The following is a 22,630-nucleotide window of genomic DNA, read 5'->3' as shown; positions in this document are numbered from 1 at the left end:
AGTAACATGTACACTCACGCAAAAGGCCTCACAAGATCTTTACAAAATTGTCAAGGCCAAAATTTTATCTTATATACATGTAAGTAATTACCACCAGTAGCACAGTGCCCCCTAACAACACACTGGAGAAAGAGTTATATGCTAAATTACAGGGAATAGTGCCACTAACAACACTTCAAATGACCACATCTCAAAACTAATTACACGGGAATGCAAAATCATGAAAGGTTTTTGAATTTAATAACTTCAGCATTGGTCAAAAGGGGAAATTAGCAGAATAAAAAACAACAACTAGTGTCTTACTTGTCTGAGGTCGATGAAAGCTAACTGCAGGGTGTCTCCCTGGAATCCGGGCACGGGCTCAGAACTAGCAAACACTGCAAAGAAAGGTTAAAAATATTACAGAGGCAGATTAAAAAAAAAAATCTAACAGAAAATCAAGCTCTATGCAACATAAATGCTAACAAGCATTAAAAAAAAATTAGCTTGATAGAAGCAGATTAGAATAATAGAAACATAGCTTAAACTAATAACTCACAGTGATTAAACCCAGCCAAACCAACGTACAATTTTTCCATCATTTGTCCAATAATCCTGAAGAATAATAGGTTTAGGAGTATTATTGAGAATTTTGCTTACAGTTCTAACTCAGTAGCATTGCTACAACCAAACAAACCAAAATTTTTTTTTTTTTTGGCCTGGGGTGAATGATTACTGAAGAATTTCAAAATAATACCAATTCCATGGCTGTCAACATATTTTCAAGCATCTGCTTCTGTTACAACACCCGTACTATAAAAACCCCACCTCTGGCCAGACAGCAATAAAAGACAAACACTAAGGTGGGAGTTTGTTTATTGTGTAGACAACAGGTAGAAAGTTCTACATGCCAAAGTCAGAGCAGAGCTGAAATGTCTGTTCATGCCTTTTAGCCAGCTTATTAATAATGAACTTCTGTTCTTCTTGAACCCAAAAATATCCTGAAAAATTGGAAGGCAATACTATACTAAAAATGCAAAAAATGGTAACACTCATGGTAATGAAAAAGGATAGCTGTTCATTTAAATTAGGAAATTATTAATAATAGTCAAACTTAAAAAAAAAAAATACAGCTTTTTTTTTCTTCTCCAAGTCACATATTAATAACAAAGACACTTGCAGAAACACCCACTGCCTCACATCCCCATAGATCCAGTGCTCAACTCTACTGTGCCACAAGGACTCCTACTCATATTCAAAAGTAACATGAAATTCTTAATAGTTTTGTTTTGATTTTTTGGTTTTGGGTTTTTTTGTTGGCTTTGTTTTTTTTCTTCTTTTTTTTTTTTTTTTGTTTGTTTTGATTTTTTTATGGCTAGTTAGAAAATTTGGATTGTCAAGTGGAAGTAACACCCAGAAAGATATTAGTGTCTGAGCTAACATGACAGTAAAATAATGGGCGTAGTCATTTACTTCTAAATGTATGTTTTCAACTTAAAGGAAACTAATGAATTCAAATAGACTACCCATGAGTCTAAAAATTATTATATGGAATGCAACTCTAAATGAAAATAAAGATTCTTATTTAAGTGGTAGAAGAAGTTACTAATACCATCTCAGAATATCTATGATAGCTTAGTAATAGATGAATATAATATCAGAGTAGCAGTTATACCAGTAGAGGCGGAATTTCTTACTCGTATTGTGGTAATGCAAAAGAGAAAACAGTCTGTACAACTACCAGCCTGCAGAAGAATAAAAGATCTACAGGCCTATAAAAGCACCATTCTGAATGCCCTAGGCTACACGGTTGGGTGTCTTCATGGCTCTCTTCTGCAGGTATTTCACGGCCACTGTGATCACCCTTTCTTCATAGACAGACAGGCGATGGTGGCCCCCTTGGTCAGTCAAACATGGTATTTAAAATAGGAACACCATACTAGAGCATGGAATTCTTAGCAATGCCCCATACCAAACAGCTAAAAAGAGATGCATGGGTTGCAAGCTGTGCAGCACACCAGTAAGGAGGATAAGCATGATGGTCGGAAGGTTTTTTATTCTACATCCCCTAAATGAGGAAGGAGAACCTATACTATTCTTGAAAGATAAGGCTTATCTGTATCTGATCCTGTATAACTGTATACACTGAGACCTGCTTCTCCCACTAGAATATGAGCTCCTCCAGCTCCGCCATGGTAGCACTGGGAGAAGGAAGCTCTACAGCAAAGGAATGGCTTTAGTACTGAAAAGCTAATATAACTGAAAAGTGTGACCTCCATCAAAATGTTTCAGTTAGCTGCTGCCACGTTATACTTTGGTAGGTACTTTCCTATAGTGGAATACTTTTACTTGCCACAGGACAAATATTTGCATCCTTTCTGCAGCTCATTAAGATCTGAATTTGGAATTTATCCTAATAATGCATAGGATTTAGTTTGTCTATATAGTACCTACCACTACTGCAACTATAGAACAAGAAGTATGCAGCCACGACAGAACCAAACTTTATCGCATCAGTTTTGTTCTTTTTAACTACAATTTTATATTATGAATGCATTTACAACACCAGGGACACCCATTACAGGACAAGCATTTATTCTCACATTTGGGTCATTTTTGACAGGTGACTACGGTAGAATTTGTTTCATTATTACAATTTCATGAGTTCAAAGGGCAAAAAGATAATCTCCTTATGGTAAGAGTCAGACAATTCCTCCTTCGCCCTCAGCTCAGGGCTTTTAAGTTTTGCTAACAATTTTACAAAGCTAATTAAATATTTTCTACTGCACAGCATTTCAGGAAGATATTAAGAACAGGATTAACATTCTTGATGTCTTTGTCCTAAGGGTCCTTTTCCAAATAGTAATGAAACATTGTCATATATACATCTTTTAAAATATTCACCCTCTACATTCATTCTAGGCTTAAAGAGGATTTGGAGGAGTAGGGGGCTGGTTAGTTGGTTGTTTTAATGTGCATAAGAGCATTCAGGCATTTTATAATATAGGAGAATGAAATGCAAAGATCACCATTAAACTGTCACATACAGGAGCAAACAACTGCCTGCTTGCAGTCGGAATCAGGAACTTCAATGTTTTTCAGGAAAATAAGCTGAAAATACGCATTACATCAATCTGTTATTCACAAGGGTTTTGTTAACACCTTCTTTCTCTGCACTTTGCTATACTGTGTAGACCTTTTCTGTGTATATAGAACAGGATCTTTGGCACAATGTGTGTCCACTATATATATAATCTCAACGTACTTCCTACAACAGGCAGTTTGGGAATTTACAGGAGGTAGGATCTAATGAATAAAGTATGTAATAATACAAAACCAGCCTGGGAGGTAACACATATATGAGAATGGTATATTTAAATATTGTAAAGATTACTTAAATCTATTTTCTTTTGAATACTTTGCTTTGCTCTTTTCATTACATTTTGTATACAGGGCATATGTGAATTGATGTATATGTGTATTAATGGATATCTTAAGAAAAAAGCTGTGTCTGCCAAAATAGAATTTAAGACATCTGTAACTGTAAATTGTACTCAATTTCTATGCACTTCTAGATTTATTAACAGGCCTCTTCATTTTATTCTCTCAAAACCCCACCTTTTAGCCATCCTCTGGTTGTGCCTCTCTATTGTCTGGGAATTCAGTACCTGATCCCTGATAAATAGTTTTGCTGCTCAGAGTCCTGACTTTGGATAAAAATCTAAATTAGGACAGTTTTACTTCATCCTCATAGCAGTGATTCACAGGCAGGGCAGCAAAGCTACAAACGTATTTTTAAAGGAAGAGTGGAGAATCATGTGGCAATCTCAGCAGCCCTCAGCCACTTTGCAGCCCTGTTGGATGCTCCAGCTGTTCAAATATGCCTGGAGGGGAGCCTCCCTGAGGGAGCTGCCAGCTGGCCAGGCAGCAGCCCCCAGCCCTGCCCCCAGCGAGGTCTCACTGCTTCCCCTCCCTCCCGTGCTGCCATATGTGACTGACAGACGAAGGATGGTCTCAACTGAGTTAAGTTAACCTGGCTTCCCAGATGGGAGAAGAAGCAGCTAGAGTGGCCTCCAGAGAAGAGTATAGTGCCTTTCCAAGGAAAAATAGGATTTGGGTTCCTCAGATTCTGGCATGCCCACCTGGAGATCACCTTTCCGTATGCTCAACAGAGAGCATTTGGGTCAAGACCTCTCTTGCTGTTGGATACTACAGCTCTCCACACAGTGGGTGAAAAAGCAAGGGCTGGCAGGAAGCCCTACTAGAGCTATTTAGCAAGGTACATTGCATCATACTTTGCGCTAATTATCTCCTATCCCATGCTCACTAATAGGCAGGACCCAAAACCTCTTCATCCCTGCACATATTCATGTCTGGGTGAAGAAGGATGCCCACTCAACCATACCTCCTTCTGCCAATTAATCCTGTTTCACAATTCAGCTATGTTAAAACACAAATGATGAATATTACTTGTAACTCTCCCATCAATTAAGAATTTCTGACAAGTTCTAATTCCTTGATAAAAAGCTGATAAAAGGTATCTAGATTTGGATGGTATAAATTACAAAATAAGTAGAAAAAGTAGAGAAATACTTCAATTAGAAGAGGACAAACTGAAATCAAACTGAAAGCTTTTGGACTTTTTGGAAGGAAAAAAAACCAACTTATAGAAGCAGAGGAAAAAGACAGTAACTTGGTTTGTTTTGTTGTTTGGGTTGGTTTTTCATTAATAAATCATCAGAGAAGACCACTTCATACTATTACTGATCTTGAGCAAAAGCAAAGAAAAAGTAGCTGCTTCCAGATTTTCTGCTCTGCTTTGCAGAGAAACGCAGTGCAGGATGAAATCCCAGCATTCAAGACAAGATCATCCCCTTCCCCTCCACCTTACTTTCTCGGAAGTCCACTTATGAATTTCAGCAATTGTCGATTTTGACATATCACTGCTCATTAACAAATTGTTGGGTTATTGGCTGGACTGCTGATTATTTTTTAATGGAGAATAAAAAAAAAAGCTGACAAGTAATCACATTTTCCTGCTTTCACTTAGATCTCCTTCAGTTTATATTACAAAGAATAAAAGTACAATGTTAAAGATCAGAATAAATACCTAGAATATTGCCAAGGTTTTTTTTTTTAGAAAGTATCTTCAGATACTAGCAACCTTTTACACATATCTGACATATTGTAACATATTTTACACATATCTCACGTAAATTCTTAGTTCAAAACGCAGCTGAGTATACTCCACTGTGTCTATAAGTAAAATTCCAAATCCATGTATACAATACAGTAGGAAACTACCCAGCAGTTGAGAATTATTCGCACACCCTAAGCACTAATTGAAATGTCACTGTCATATCCATTAATCTCAAAGTGTCAAAGAATAAAGCTAGGGGAGGGTGATGAACAAGAACATAAATAACAAGCACACAGTGAGGCCTGAAATGTGCCTGTGATGGACCTTATGAATGAAACTACAATAGCAAAGAAATCTGAGCAAAATCCTGCATTGGTCCCTTATTCCACAGATTGTAAGATGTTATTTGTTGCAACATACTATTATGACAAGCTTCCATAATTGTCTTTAAGCTACTCAAAGGGTTTCTGTGCAAAAAAAAATATTTTTTTTCTAGCATGCTTTAAAAGCTTTGCAGAAATGAAGAATTAAAGTTTATTCTATTTGCATCTATACAACCCACACCAGATGTTTTGCCATGGTGGAAAGAACACTAGCTTTTTGAAACTTTCTCATTTTGGCTGAAGGTTTTCCATGTCCTCAATATGCTCAATATAACTGCTACATATAACAAAACATACTGTCTCAAGGTTATGTTTAAATCTTCAAACAATGAAACATTATCATGTTAGATTAGCTAAAACTCTCCTAAGATTTCTTCACTGATTGAAGTTTCCACTGTGCAGCAACAAAAGATGGTAGAAAGAGCCGTAATAGATATGAGAATGGTACACTACAGGGCAAAAGCTGAAAAGAAAAAGGTGTGAAAGCAACTCAGAGACCAGACAACAGACAGACTTGTTGGGACTTCTCATTACTTTGCTGTGTTCATACTGTGAAAGTCACCTGCAAGGCATACGTTTTGTCCCCTGTACTGCTAGAAATCCCCAAGTGAAACCGTGAACTGCTTAATCTATACAGCGTAGTGAAGTACTGCATTGTTCACAGATGATATTTTAAATACTAGTAACAGAATAACATGATAGTGGGCAATCTTTTTTCACTGCTACACTATTTATTCATAAGACTGTTTAGTGGGTGCACCAATTCCACTTGTCTAGATGAATGATTATGGTGTCAGTACTACTAATACTATGGAATTTCTGTTTTCACAACTAGGATCTTTTTTACATCTAGAAAACTGCACAAACGCACACACCTCTACCCCTACCCACCTACCTGAAAAGAACACTACTGAATTTGCAACATCAAGTGTACTAAAAGTAAAAAAAAAAAAAAAAAAAAAAAATTAAAAAAATCAAACCATTATCTGTTTGTCCAATTTCTGCAATCACAACACAAACTTTAATGTCATGATCGCATATTTTTTCAATTGGACCCTGATAATCCCATCGATTTATTTCACACACAGAAAGGCCTTAAGGCTGTGTAACGAAGAGCTGCCAGAACGATGTTACAGTTTAGCTGGAATGTAACAACTGAGGCAGGAGAAGGAGAGAGAAGCATATGGTTAAAATGTGAAAAATGCCCCTTAACTCTGTCCCTGGACTCCCACAAGAACCTTTTGTGATACCAAACAAATTGTTTAAAATCAAATTTAATTTCCCATAGGTGGCTGCTATTTAAGTAGCCAATTTTTTCATGTGTCCTAACTAAAAACCTCAGGACGTGACTTGCAGAACTCTCCCATTTTACAGCTGTTACCAAAACCATTGAGAACCATGCTTCAAACACATAAGAGGATACTTTGAAAAAGAGAGCATAAGTATCAAAAAAAAACATGCATTGAAAAAAATGCTAGTGAGTCTTTTCATTATATCTCAGTCATCAACTATAAAACCAGACCTAAAACCTATTTATAACATAATGATGTTATGGAAGTAACTTCCTTCATACAAATTAACAGCTCATCCTCGGCAGTGACCTAGACACAAAACACTGAGGAAAGAGTAATCCTGCCTTCAGTGCTGGATTAAACCAGTTTTATAAAATAATTCTGATGCCATATATTGAACAGTAAGAATAAAAGAACATCTGACATTTATTAAATCAGTATTATTATTCTGGAGAGTGAGTAAAGCAGTAGTAGTTCTAGGAGGGCGGAAAACCTATGTAACAGCACATTTAAAATTTGTGTCATCATAAATAAACTCAAGAAGCAAAATTAAAATTTCACAGACATTTGAATATTTATGTGGTGCTTTTGGACAATTTTGTACTATTGTCTTTTTAATGGATATAGCAATTATGATCCCATTAACAGTAACAACAGATGCATGTCTCAATCAGATACTTGAGTTAAAGAAGGTTTCATAAAAAAATTCCCAGAAATGTTAACATACTTACTCAGAAATACATTTACAAGAATATGGTTTTTTTTGTTGTTGTTGTTTTTTCTTTTAAGGGCAAAGCTTTAGCAGATTATGGAAAAAAGATCTGTATGTGATTTACATTAAATAACTTTTTTGCAATGTTAAGACAGATATAAATAGAAATTCTGGAACATCTACTTACATTCACACTGTATCACATCTAAATTAAACTGCTGAATTGCTCCCATGCTTATTTGTTTTAATTCATTGTCCAGTAGCATCTGCATTAGGGATGTTGAAAGATGCTGGCAAGCTGACATGCAAGCTGTCTGGGCCACTTTTCCCTAGTAGAAAGAGCAACAAATTTTAAGATAAAAATAAATAATACGTCACTAAAGAACTGCTTACCTGGTTTGATTTTAATATACACTGAAGAGTTAATAGTGTAGGGCTTAGATTAGAAGGATCATACTTGCTATTATTTCTTTGACCTGTTTGCTTTGTTTATATTAAATCAATCAGAGATTTAAATTATATATATGGTATAGCAACAATTGATATTTCTTCCAGAAATCCAACTGTCTTCATGAATACATGGACATTTTAAAAATAATAACAATATAAATTGCTGAAGCATATGAACAGTTTTGTGGATTTATTTTAATTTTTTCACCCAAACAATGAAAGCAAGACTGTAATGCAAACATGCTGCATATCTTTAACAATAGTCAGTAAAATAAACCCAAACTTTCTATAAATCAAATTCACTGCTTTCAGTTAGGCCATTTTTCATAATAGCATGTGCTAATTATTGGCACTTTAACTGCTTGAATTCCATCTCAAAGCTTCTTGCTAAATTTTTACAAATATTCATGGTTATCCATCATCTTTTCAGGTGCTTAATAAGTCAGCGCTGCCAGTAATCAACTACTAGCAAAATGAAATGTAGCCCTCTGCTGTACAAAGTAGAAATCATTTTCCAAACATAGCCTAATTACTAACATTTCTCTTTAAGATGCATATGTAATTGAGACAAATCATTTTCCAAATATGAGACCAAAAAGCAGAACATAAAATCAGACTTTAATTTAGTAAAATATTAAAAAATAAAAGAAAAAGTGAAAGATATGGAAATCCTAAATTAAAATTAAGAATATCATTAAGACCAGATACCCGATCTATTCACCACAGCTCTGAAATCTTTTAGAGCAGAGTGATCTTGGCTTTCAAATGTGAATTATACGAATCTTTGTAGCTTAATGTACTGAAACTATGTTTTTCAACCAATATCTATGTTACAATATATATTATACCAAAAACAACTATTAACATGCTTACACAAAAGAAATCATAATTATGTAATAAATCTACTAGGGCACACGCCACTATTGTTTTACTTATATCTGTCAGTAAAGCAAAGACACCCATTTCTCTAAAGCAATGGTTCCCCAGCTGTTTTCTGAAAAGTTAGGTTGATCAATTCACTGTTGACTCACAGAAACACATATAAGCAATGAAAAATGGTAAGGATAGACCGCTTTGATCTATCCAGTTCACTGTTCCCAAGAGTTTGGAAATTTCTGCTCCGACATCTGTAGAGCCAGATCTTGTCCTTAATAAGACAATTTGCTCATGTCATTTGAATCTTCATGTATACATATAACTGAAAGCAAATTTGGGCCTAAATATTTTTAACTTTAAAAATCCATTCTTTGTTACAACATAATTAAAATGTAGACAACACAATGGAAAGCGTTCACTCTCCTCACATGTCACACTGAAACATTAAATGGCTTTTGCTAATACCCCTTCAGCATTAGGACACCTTCAACAGTTAGGAGCTTTATATCTAAAATGACATGTCAGTTTCTTAATTGAAAATCTCAGAAAAGCAAATAACATTTTTTACCTAAACAGATGAACTGACAACGAGGAATGTAAGAAACAATGCAAGAACAGCATGCTTAAAAGTCTCCCAAACCCAATGGTAATTACACTGGGAGACACGCAGCTCTATTCCCCAAGCAGAACAATATCAATATGAATAGGAAAAAAAAAAAAGAGGAAAAAAAGGGGGGAAAGGAAGGAAAAAAGGAGGTGAGAAGGGGAATCAACGGGCCACACTTCATTTAATTACAGTGTAGTAGGTTTGAAATACTTAATGGAAATGACATTTTGATTTAATGGAACAACTAGTGCATCTCTGTTTAATGTACTGCTCCATCAAATCAGCTCCATGTCCTATTTACGCTGCCACTATAATGTAATAAAAGTACAACCAGATTAATAGGCTGTCAAGAAAAATTTTAACATTTAATTTATTTTACATGCAAATAATGTGTACTCCTATGCAACTTTAAATAAAAGACATAATTTTATATTTCTAACAAGCACCTGTAGTTAATTGTTGCAGTCTGGCAAATATCAATAGTACTGGAGCACATGATAATGGTTACAATGCAGAAATGACATGGTAAAAGCCACTTGGACTTTTAAGTATCACTACATGTGTGTTTAATGTTTATTTTTAAAATTTATAAAATGGAAACATCCTAACATTTAAATTATTCCCAACTATGTAACTTGAACTACAGGCTTATTGTTCACATGACATATCAAAAAATTATAGGAGTTTACTATACACAGTTTATACTTGGTCAATAAACTCAGTTCTCTTAAAACTAGAGAAAAAACAAAGCTACATATATCAATCAAAATGCTGAATTTTAACTGAGAGAAATGTGAACTTTACTGTAATCCTCTTCAAAATACAGTGCTTCCCAGTTCAAAATACATTTGATGTGCAATATTCAGAAATAAATTAAAATCAAATTTATGTTTGACAAGTGAGATATAATTAAAAATCTATCCCCAAAATTCCACCATCCACAAATTAATCAATTCCTTGCTATTTTTTCATAAAACATTTTGAAGAGGAAATTTAAGGATTCATGAACTTAGCAGGAAAACTTTTTTTCCAGAATTTAACAAATCTCTGTTATTTTTCAAACATTCTTAATGTTTATTATTTGTCAGGTTTGGGTGTTTGTTGTTTTCCTTTTTAAGTTATTCTTTTCTAATAAGGTGGCTGTGGTTATTGTATCTAGCAAATAAATACTTATATTCAATAGCACGCAAATATTCAGCAGGCTTCTTGCATTCGCTCCAGTTGCCTCCCATTTGGAGACACTCACTATTATCTCCGCTTTGCCTATGCTAATTGCTGCTATCTACAAAACCTATTCTTCCACTCAACCAATGTAAAGTTTAGGAAACAAGGACCCTATTCTATAAGCAAAAACACCTGCTAACAGTGTTAAAGGCAACTGTTTTTTCACCCAGCCTTCACATTTTGCTGAAATACAAGTTTGTAAAAAGAGAAAACCCTTAGACAAACTTCTTATATTTCAAAGGAGCTTGTAAAGAGAATCTGCTGACATATTAAATCCTTTTTTATAGGACCCAAAAGCTTTTCTCCTAAGAACAATTGCAGTAAAGAGACATTTGGCTCCTAGGAAATTCCCAAAGGGTCAGCCATATGCATCCTTCCACGGCACCTTTGCAATACTCGTTTCTAAGACCCATGCTAGCTGTCTCAAAAGCAGCTTTCATCATTCACTGTGGTGTCAGTCAATATGATTTATGGACTGCATTCAACAAAGTCAAAGCATATAGAATGAGAAATATGACTACAATCTGCTAATTTGTTTTGTATTGAGCCACTTAGGAGTCAAAGACCTGATGTCAGGCTGAGACCAGCAACACAATTAACCGGCCAGTGACAGATTCATCCATCCTCCCTGCCAGGTTGTGCCAATCAAGGACAGCATGAAGCGGCATTTGGAGAAATCAGTAAGAAAACCCATTCTTTAAGTAGCCCGTGGAGGCCGTTGATTGACAGTTTTTAAATATAGCTGCAGAAAACCACCACCCCTTCACCCTCACTGCAAGCTGTGAAATTAGGGTTTTGCTGCCAATCACAGAAACAATAAAATAACACAAACTGCCATCCTCAGCATAAAAGGAAATAGCAAAACTTATGCTAAATCTAAGAATCTGAGGAATTCATTAAACAATATGAAATGACTTAATGAAAAGATTTCCAAAAATTCAAAGAAACTAAACATACAGATTTTATTAGTCAGAGTAACTAAAGCATTACATTACTTAACATCAAGACTAAAATCCAACTTTTGAACCATTGTTAATATACAAGTATAGTAAAAAACACTAATGGCATTTTTAAGAATCAATTCTACTTCCAGGCTCTGCCCCAAGTTCTACTGAAATAATAAAGAACACCTACTTGAAAGTAATTTGTTCAATACTAACTTTATATTGACAAAGTATGCCAAGAGTAAAATTTCAGTTAATTCTAAACTTGGATTAAAAACACTTATATACACACCCTTTATAATTTCAATTTAACTGATCTGAAAATAAAAGGCAAACTTTTTCTTTAACTGTTCCAAATAAAAGCTAAAAAATGCAGGTCTTTAATAACAAATTTGATCATCCAATTGATTTTATGAGATTAATGGTTGTATAATGAAATTTCAATTTGCTTTTTGAGTCAAAATATCTAATGGAACTATAAACCGCAATATGAAATTAAAATGGGATGTAAAAAAACCTGAAAACAGAAATAATCTTAAAGACTAAATTCTTGTGACTTTTTAGAAAAGAGAACCATTAATAACTGCATGACTCTCAAACTATATCCTTCCAAAAGGAATGTAGCCTCTGTGCTCTGCATTGGTGAAATTCTGCTAGCGCTTGCTAGCATAACCAGCACACTGATACCTATTCTACATTAACAGGAAGTATTTCTACACAAATTAATCAATATTCATAGTGTTCAAAACACCTATTAGCCTGACAGCTCAACATCAGGCTGAGTATTCAAATCATAGAAATGTTCACTGGAGTAAACATCAATGTCATCTAGTCTAACCTCCCACCCAAGTGGGACTGTTACCAACACGAGTTCAGGTCTGTTGCCCTTTATTCTAGCTGAGCCCCCAAAACAACCAAGGCGAATTCAATAGCCTCACTGGGTAATCTTCTCCAACATCACAGTAGTCTCTTTTTGCAAACTTTTTTCTTAATGCCAAAGCCTCACTTCACAAGCTTCTACCTGTGATCACAGTCACATGTGGATTTGTCTATCCTACCAGCAAGAGTTTGGCTCCATCACCTTTGTATCTGTTCTTTAAGAGGTTGTAGGCTGCCACTGGATCTCCCTCTCCCCAGTTTTCTCTTTAACAGACTAAATAATCCACCTCCCTAAACCTTCGCTGTGTAACTCGTGCTCCAGCCCACTGTAGATACTCTTTCCAGATTCACAGAGCTACTACTCAGTCGTTTTTCAGATTACAACAATGAACAGGGTTTTTCACATACTGTGTACTTTAAATGATGTACAATTTGTTCACTTAAACAGTGAACATCACAGTATACGTTTGTTGCTGTACACTGATTAAGATTCTACCATATAATTAGGAAAAAATATCAAAAGTTCAGAAATTCAGTATTCAGAAGCACTCTTAACAGAATAATATTAATTTCAAGACTTCCATTATCATGGAAACGTTTACACCAAATCAAAATAAACTCATCATACAAAAACTGATGACCTGAAAATAATCAGGGCATGAAAGAATTCTTAAATGCAATTCATCATCTTAGAAAAAATTATAAAAATTGAGTACACACATTCCCTTAGCCCCAGACAGATGTAGCAGAGAAATGATGGAACTTTCACTGATTCTTTATTCTATCACTTTACCCTTATTCTGTATGCATGTCTCATGGCTGCATTTTGATACCTGACCTTTCTTCCAAAAGGCCTCCTACTCTTTTCTAAATTATTTCATTTGGGATGCAAGGCACACCACACCAACCTTCTGCAAGGTTTTTAGGGCCCCTGCAGTCCCAGTGTATGAAACCCCAATGTTAGTCCTTAACTTGATCCCTGCATGCAACCACACAAAGTATGCAGTATGTCATCAGCAAAAGAGAAGGATCTTTTTATTAAATGATTAAAAATTGAAGCAATAAGCCTGCAGGCAGTTCATAGTTTTTCAGTTCACATGCTTTTTCTTCATCTTGCATCTACTTACCGACATAGCTGCATGGTCATTGTTGTTATTCTGAGAAGGAAACCAGTAAGGCAATCAAAACAAAAAAATTAAGATGTACTGTCAACATCAAAAAAAAAAAAAAAAAAAGAATAAAAAACTGGTAGCAATAAAAGATAATAAAAAACTTCAAAAAAGAACAATTACAGGTACATAATTCCTTAAATTATTATTTTTTTTTAAACTGTGAAATTATACAGTATTTTGTTGAGGCATAACAAAAATATTAGAATTTTAAAAATACTAATTTGGTAATAAAATGTTTTTCTGTAATAAAGGACAGTATGCTAAAACATCATAAATTACAGTGTCTGTTGATATGCCTTTACAGAAAGTTTTCATAGTAAGAAATCACGTATTCCAAAATACTTAGGTTAAAAAATGCCATGTTCACTATCTTGGCTTACAGAGGCTATCTGTATGTCATTAACATACTTTTTTCAATTCTTAGAATGGGTCTGGACAGTAAGAATCTAAATGTAATACAACCCAATCAATTTTAACATAAATCTAATGGTAATATAACTGCAGGGTGGAATAAAGCTATTTTCTTTTCCCCAACTGCTTCTTAAGTGCAGTAAACAAGCACAGGAGAAAACTAAGATGTAAAACTTAAGAATAAAAAACAAAAAGCTTTAGAGACAGAAGACATTTTCAGTGAGTCAGTAGAGATATCAGACCCCAACTAAGCTGTGACACAGTGTGCAGGTTCAGTAACACTGAGGTCACAGCCTACATGATTAAGACCGCTAATGTTCCAATAAACATAATGCAAGTTGTACGAAACAGATATGTAACACAAAATATATTTTTTAAAAGTTATGTCTACATTGGTACAGAAATACTTCAGTTTAGCCCCACACAGAAGCACAAAAGGAGACACATCCCTGTGCATTTATGCAGCTTGCACATACATGTAAAATTCAGCAAGACTCTAATAACAGGAACACAATGTCCACAAGAAAAAAAATAAAACACGTTAAAGCATATATCATAGCACTTCTACAGGAAGACTTATCAAAGAGAAATTCAGTGACCCTTGAACAAGACTACAGAAAACTAGTACAACCAAACTAGTGCCACTAGCCGTAGCACAATGCCCTCTAACATGATCAGATATGCTAAGGCAGGAAGAGCTGAGCTTCCACTTGTTCTCCTCTTTTCCTTACTAAAACTATGGTGAATGGCTAGGAATTCTGTTCTTTGATTTCTAATTATGGCAAAGGTTCTAAGATACTCTTTGAGCAGTGAGATGTTTCTTCCAGCCACACAAAAATTACTACAGAAATGAAACCGTGACATTAATGGCATAATCCATTAATGAAAAAGAATACTTAAACTATTCCAAATCCCAACTATAGCAGATGACAATCTACCTTAGTTTAGCACTTCAAAGTGCCTGCTATTTTAATGAGTTATGGAACCTAGCTCTGGTCTTATCTTTGAAAATGCTTTTACTATGATTTTTTTTCTTAATGAAAATAACTTACTAATACAAATCTAACCAGAATCACCATAATGAAGCTGTATACACATTTTCATAAAACCTCCACAGCTCACGCACAATAGCATTCATAGGACTGTATGTTTCTGCAACTCACCAGGCCAGAACAGAGAGCAATACACAGGGTAAGTAAAAAATTACCAGAACTCTCTTGCCAGTCCAGACTAGTTGTCCATATAGCTCTACATCTGCCTGTTACCTGACCAGAGTATGAAATTACAAAATAACCTCTTCATGGGAACTAGCTTTCTCCAAAGGCTGACTTGTGCCCCCAGGCAGAAATTTCTATTCCTTTCACACTTTTGAACTCCTAATGCAACATCTGGTTCTTTCCATCCCTTTCCATCCGTTATTTCTGAACACCTGTACCACAGCCTCCATTCATGACAGACTATTGTACATATTCCTGTAGAAGTTGCACACTCCTTAACTGCTATATGTATATGACCATTGAGGAGCAGTGTCATTTGTTCACACTGCTTCATATGTCAATTTAGAATGAATTTAAAACTATCTAACAAACTTGCTATTCTTTACCAAAAAAAACTCAACTGATTTGCCGCAGAAGTACATGTCTTACATGTCACATTCACATCAATATTATGTGATACATTGTGAGTGGTTTATGTCTTTGAGTCAGTAAAAAAAAAAAAGAGACAGAAGAATCACAGCCTCTTCACTTGTGATTTAGAAGACCAGATAAGCCTACACTGCCAGCAGCTTTAACACCTTGCTATGCACATAAATAATCTTTTACTTCAGTCTGAAGACTCAAAACATTCTATGCATTGAGGAATTATTATTATAGGCATTGCATATGGATAAAGCATTCAGACATCAGTGTGAAAGTAGCAACTAAGGACTGATGAAAAGCAGATGTAGCTTGAAAGACTTACTGAACTTACTCTGGACATATAAAGCTATAAACTATTATGATACTAAATCAAACTAGAAATAGTTTTTTTTGTCTTAAAGCAAGTGGAAACCAGAAAATACACTTTTAGCTGGGACAAAATAATTCAGGATATATTCGAATATGAACCAGGATTCACTTCAATGAAGCTCAGTTAACTAGAATCAAATTACTTTTAATGACCAAAACTATTCAGCTAAAAACCCCCAAATCTTGGAGAATACAAGACCTCCATAATCTTCTGCACAAATGCAAGATTTGCACCAATTCTGCATTGCTTGGATCAATGCCTGTGCACAGAGAACCAACAGGGTTAATTAAAAAGGCTATCTGATGCCTTACAAAACTACATGAGTTCTTACGCTATTTGTAAATTAGCTGTTGTTAACAATATTACTAAAGTATTTGAAAATATTTCCTAAGTATTACCATGGTTAAGCATCATCAACATACTGAAACACATCTGAAAATACATTTGTTCTGAAAAAGAATTTAAAATACATCTGCCAGCATGCGCACAATTAAAAAAATCACATCTATCTTCAAAATCTTAGTACTTTAAAGTAAAATAAAATAATGCTCTAATAGTTTGAAATTAAACTTAATTTTGAACACTTACAGGTAAATGAGTAAAAACTTGAAATGTGCTTCTTAAAAAGTTAATAAGGTCCATTAAGTACCCACTGGCTCTTCCATCTGACTCAGACATTGTCCAATCATAATCAGCAATCTGAATAAATTCATCTATTTTTTGGTTAAGTTTTGTGTATATTTCTCCTTCTGCAGCATGCCTTGCATCCTGAAAAAAAAATAAAATCATGTAATTCAGAATTCTAAATATTATTAGAATGCAGATAAAATTATCCTCATCGATGAAAATGAAGTCTTGTGTTTTTCTTAGAATCAAAAGATGTTTTACTGAAATCACTATTTTAACTTCTGCTTTACAGCAAGTCTGAGGTTGTGGGTTTTAAAATACTCTCATAATGTATAAGAGTGTTTATAACAGAATATATCTACAGAATAAGCTAAACTCTCAGAGACAAATTAAATTAATTTGAATTTGGAAACAAAGTAGTCACTTCACACTCTTCACAACAATCACCTTTAATTCAGCCTTACAAATCTATCAACCTTGACATCGAGTTTATTTGCCCTTTTTTACAAAGAAAATAATAAAATAACCTAATTATTTTATCTATTATGGCTAGAGGTCCAGCAGTCATATGATTTTTATGTAATTAATGTCTTCAAGCTTCACATCTGAGGAACACCCATAGTTTTTCGTCCTCCTTTAAATTATCCTGGCCATCACACACCACGATTCAGAGCACTCCCGTACTTGCCTTCCATCCCTACCTTTTTTTCCTGCCACCACATAGATTCTACTTTTTGGAACACGAAAGAGGTAAAGTCTAGCATTTACTGTGAAGTGAGTTTACGATGCTACCTATCTGCCTCATTTGTTATGGGAACATCCTCATAGATGCAATAGAATCTGTGTACAGCTGCTGATGAGGTGCATCTTGCTGGAAAGACATACTTTTGCCAGCCTGAGTTTTAAAAGGTACTCAATAAATTATATGTTCTAATTTGGTCTCAAGATGATGCTTTCTTCACTGGTCTTGAGAAACAATTCATGTAAAATATTTGATTTAAAGTGAACTGGTCAGTTGCCGAAGGCTTTTAGAGAATAAAAGTAGGCTGGATATACTGGAGCAACATACAAGTAGACAAGATTCTCATTTCTCATTTCCTCTGGGAGAAAGCAGTCCAAAAGGATGGCACTTCAGAAAGGTGTAAATAAGAAAGGCCAAAAGAAAAATCAGAAAAAAAAAAAAAAATTATCTGATCTTAAAGATGACATTACAATGAGTGCGTCAAATTCACTCTTTAGTCAGGCCCTAGGTCATGAGGCACTTCAAGAGGAAGCAAGAAAGAATATGGCCCTACCATGTATAAATATCAAAGGACAATTTCCCAAAAGTAGTTTTTTACTTCCAAACCAACCTGTAAAAGCTCCACTGAACCACCCTCCCAATCCAACACACAAGAATCTGTCAACCTGTTAACATGTCAAATAAAGGAATATGCTAACATCCACTATTTTGTAGATGGCTATGACTATAAATGCTTCAATTAAAGTCTAGTCTATATTTAAATTTTCTAATTAACAACGGGAGCTCAGTTTGAACTTACAATCTGTAATGATGGGACTTGCAAATATATATGCTTGGCTTTAGTGCAATTGCTTGGACTTTTTGTTTGCTTGGGTCTGGGTTGTTTGGTTTGTTATTTTGGTTTGGTTTGTTTTTTTGTTTAAAAACTAAAGCATTTATGGAGCAGTTGTACCATCTTTACCAGTTAGGGTGAGTTACTGGTGATGGTAAGACTAATCTTTCAGGTTTTGTTTTGGAAGCCTGTCTTTGGCTACCTTGTATTTTGCTTTGGTTATTGGTTCACAATTTCAGCAGTGTGCTGCTGCCTGTACTTTAATCAAGGCACATTGCTCTGTTCCCTGAGAAAACCATAAACAGATGAGCATTTGGATTTCAAACCCAGAAGTTACTTCTGAGAAGTAGTACTGTGAATCCCATGCTTAAGTCAAGAATGAGTTAGCAGTATTCAGATTTGGGATGGCTCATAGAGGCAGATGAATCAACTCCAGCTCTTCTTTTATAAAATGGTGATGGAATTGCATCAAAGCCTTTACAAAGCTCACCAGATTTCCCCCCATTATAAAATGAAAAGGGCAAATTATATGGTTTTGTTAAATGGCTTTTCTCTCAGATGTCCTGAAGCCTTGCGCAGGATTTAATGTGCTGTATCTGGCTCTCCAACAGCCATTAGACAGCTTAATGCTGAGACCCTGGGCCCCCAAAATGTCTATCAATTAGATCTGCAAATACATCCATTTATTCTTAGCATGGCTGTTGATTTAAACAAAGGAAAACAATAGCCATCCAAAGATGGGAAACGTGGCTATAAATACTAAAAGCAACAGAATTTTTTAATACGATAAAATGAAACAAGTTTTGGTGGACTTTTTTGGGTTGTTTGGGGTTTTCTTTTTGTTTTTTTTTAATTTCCACCCATGTGAAACAATGCTTGGAGAGTTTGAAGGACACCTTAAAATGAGATTTTACATACAAAAATAAAATGAGTAAAGCAGCCCTCTAAAATAGTGGCCATGAAATAGATCTGAAGGCTTCTATTAAAAAAATACAGTGTAGATGTACTTCTAAGATCACCTAATGGAATGTAAATGTGATCAATGCTGCTAATAAAAGGAGATTTTTCTGACCACTCAGAAAGAATGGAGGAGACATGATTTGCCACCAGGAGATGAATTTAATAACAGTAGAACATACCAAACTCTGTGAGGGCCCAGTTGGGGAACTGCAAGCAGTTTTTCATCAATATGGGGGGGTGGGGAGGGAAGAGGGATTAACGAGAAAAGAATTTTCTACTATAAGTGGAGAACATTGTATTAACAAGTTCTCCATGGAAAGAGATGGGAGAGACACCATAAAAAAATTCTTATGCGTTTGACAGCTTTCATTCTGTATTTTAACAAAATGCATAGATACCAAGCTCTCTTAACATAAGTACTATATACTGTGATTCCCTCCAATAGAACTTAGTTTACAGAATAGTTAAACATAACTTACAAAGCACGAACAATCAGCACAAAATGTAATGCAAAATTTCAACTTCATTTCTTAAATAAAATTCAAAAATAAAGAACATCTTACCTCTTAATGAAATCAAAGACTATGGCTGCATTAAGTGTTTGTCTGAATGTTAAAAAGATTATGGAATGGCCTTACACAAAAATACTTATAGATATGTAAATTCAAAGATACACATGACTATCAGTACACAACAAGCAAACTAGGCAGCTTGGAACTTAAGGACAGGGCAAAATTAGCAAATTTACTGTTAGGGCAACAGTAACGTAACTACAGTTGCTAGGCCAGAACCTTTCTGTCTTGCCTTATTCATTAAATCCTTAGCAAAACAAATGGCAGTTAATGGGAAAATTGTTGGCAATCAACTGGAAACATCAAGTTACTTTCAATGATGATGTCTTATTTAACCTCACCCACCTTTTAACATCTATGCCAAAGGGGATATTATAATAGGATATGCTACATATTGCAACAAGAGAAAAAAAATGAAGTACAGAAAACAGAACTACTCTCATAGGATTAGTCCTCCTTATCCCATAAATACAAGAAATCACCCTCCTTTGTTTCAGTGTACAGTGAGAAAAAAAACACCAAATACCTTAAGTTTAAATTGCAGCTGCTTTGGAATCCCTGATGACTTTTTGTTTTGTTTCTCTTAAAAAAACTTTCTGTATAGAAACCTCAAGCAACAAAGAAGGCAATGCATTGGCTGAATTAATGGCACAAGGTAGCCTATACAAAATGATTCTTCTTTGAGAAAGTTTTCTTCAGAAAGAAAACCCCAAACAAGCCCCCAAGCACACACAATTTGTTTAAATTCTAACCAAAATAAAAACTACTTAGCCAGACTCGGTAAATTAAATAATTTCTACCACATTTTATGCATATAAATGCCAAAACTTGGTCCTTTGATGTACAGAATCACCTGATGCTTGAAAGAAGTACCTGGTGCACAACCACCACCAGAACATGAAGGATCTCTAAGCGTATCTACACCTGTCCCCAGTGCTACAGCACAGGAGGGTTTGTGGTGTAGGGCCATTCAGTGGCCTGAGATCAAACCACCTTTGCACTCAGCATAGCTAGTCCAGCTATTGGGATCTTGGGTTAGAGCTTACTAAGTTCATTATGACATAAACCTGTCTGAGCAAGGATCAAAATTTTGATTAATTTATCTTAGAGATAAGTCTCAGTCATCTTAAGTTACCTGACATTATGTGTATAAGTTTTCTTCAGCAATTTAATTTGTATGTGCAGGTTTCTCATTAACAACATGTGCCTGCCTTGCAACCGAACAAGGCTAAGGCCTTTTGAATAATGCTGGGGAGAGAGACTTCACAGACAAGGGTATGGTTTTTGCTCTGCAAGGACATCAGATATGACTATACAGGTAATTGATATTTTTGCTTTAATTTCCTCTTTTCAAAATCCGTCAGAATTTTTATACAGACAAATGCAAGAACAACTAGGAGAACTTCACCTACTAATGGAATGAGAAGCTATATATATAGAAAGAAAACTCCAACTTTTTTTATTTTAGGATTATTTTATACTTGGCTTACAAATGCTGCCATGCTAACTGTTGAAATTACAATTAGCTATGCTGAGTATCCATCACCTATTATTTGCTTTAATTTTTTGAGATATAAGCTTAAGTAGTTTTGCCATTTCTGAATATATCAGAGAAAAAACAGCTTGTATAGATAAGCAGCTGCTATTATTAGAAACGGCAAGTTCAGATGATCATTTTAATAAGAATTATTGTGTATAGATAGGACATGTAAATAAAAAGGAATTCTATAAAAGATAATTGAATAATTTATGGCTTGTAGCACAGACTTAATACTGCTTTTATGCTACTGCTTTTATAGTACTAAATTACACAATTTGAAAATTAAAAAAAATTTTATTGTAAAATAAAAATGAACAATACAAATATTTTAGATTAAACTAGGTGGTTTGCTTGATTCCATTCAGAAAGGGGGGACGTTACACAAACTGGAGCTTAATCTATTCAAAGTTTCTGGTGCAGTTAAGCTTAACTTGTAATTTTATAACTTAAAGATGCATCTGAAAATGAACATTGATGCTTCTTACATACTGACATATTTCGGATCATACTGAAAACACAAAAAATAGTGTTCACCTGCTCCATGTTACAAATGAATTCTGAACAGTTCAGAATTATTTTAGAGTAAAAACTGAGAAAGCATGCAGCTTTGCCCTCACCCCCTTTTGTTTTAAAATGCTTCATTTACGATGATTTTAATGTAACTTTTCAGACATAGTCATAAAACAGTAGACGTATATCCTACCTTAAATGTAGAAAGCCCATAAAGTCTTGCAGTGTGAACCGTCACTTGTGAAATATTTGTAATGTTGGATATAAAATCCTCAAGGTATTTACAGGCTTGTTCCAGATGTGTTGTGTTTATGATGATTTGAACAAGCTACAAGAGACAAAAAATTCTTGTAAAAATCCGTTTATCACCCACTGTCATTTGATTTTGTAAATTTTCAGAAAATAATTACAGTATTTTAGGATACCACATATTATCTGTTAGCTCTCAAGTTTGCTTTCAAATACCGCAAAAGAGTAAAACTATAGTTTACATACAAATGCTGTCATTTTAAAAATGAACACTGCAGACAACTATCTGAAATAAATCCAACTGATGTATTAGAGTTAAAAAAAGGAAAATATATTGCCAAAATCAAATCATTGATTTGTACCCTAAAAACATATTTTTAAAAAAATACTGCTACTAAAAAAAAAAGTATTTCATAATATTGTCAGCAGAATGACACATTCTGAAGTTAGGGAATTTAAAAAATAAAGTTGTCAGCTCCTTCTCCCCCAGCAATGGTAACAACCTGTCTCTAAAGGTAA

General features: G+C 34.7%; 1 protein-coding gene and 1 long non-coding RNA gene across 16 annotated transcripts in view; one reads left to right on the top strand and one right to left on the bottom strand.

The window, feature by feature from the left end:
* LOC133272236 (uncharacterized) overlaps positions 1–22,630 on the top strand; it is a 346,583-nt gene that overhangs the window by 82,302 nt on the left and 241,651 nt on the right. The gene's annotated exons all lie outside the window — the stretch shown is intronic.
* Positions 1–22,630, bottom strand: part of EXOC6 (exocyst complex component 6) — a 92,845-nt gene that overhangs the window by 25,492 nt on the left and 44,723 nt on the right. For 8 of the 15 annotated variants that reach the window (XM_061459099.1, XM_061459097.1, XM_061459098.1 and 5 more), the window contains 5 exons: positions 22,056–22,190; positions 16,668–16,847; positions 13,614–13,643; positions 7,694–7,835; positions 304–377 (listed from right to left, as the gene is read on the bottom strand). In XM_061459099.1, the coding sequence (XP_061315083.1) occupies positions 304–377; positions 7,694–7,835; positions 13,614–13,643; positions 16,668–16,847; positions 22,056–22,190 (561 nt within the window). Of the gene's footprint in view, positions 1–303; positions 378–7,693; positions 7,836–13,613; positions 13,692–16,667; positions 16,848–22,055; positions 22,191–22,630 lie in introns of those variants that run through there. The other 7 variants (XM_061459101.1, XM_061459103.1, XM_061459104.1 and 4 more) reach the window with 2 other exon arrangements.

The sequence above is a fragment of the Pezoporus flaviventris genome, unplaced genomic scaffold, assembly GCF_033815535.1.
Source record: "Pezoporus flaviventris isolate CSIRO_AGI_PZ_B2104156 unplaced genomic scaffold, CSIRO_AGI_Pfla_v1 ptg000029l, whole genome shotgun sequence".
NCBI classification, from domain to species: domain Eukaryota; kingdom Metazoa; phylum Chordata; class Aves; order Psittaciformes; family Psittacidae; genus Pezoporus; species Pezoporus flaviventris.
The sequence above is the reverse complement of the archived record's forward strand: the minus strand, read 5'-3'. Positions and strand labels throughout refer to the sequence as shown.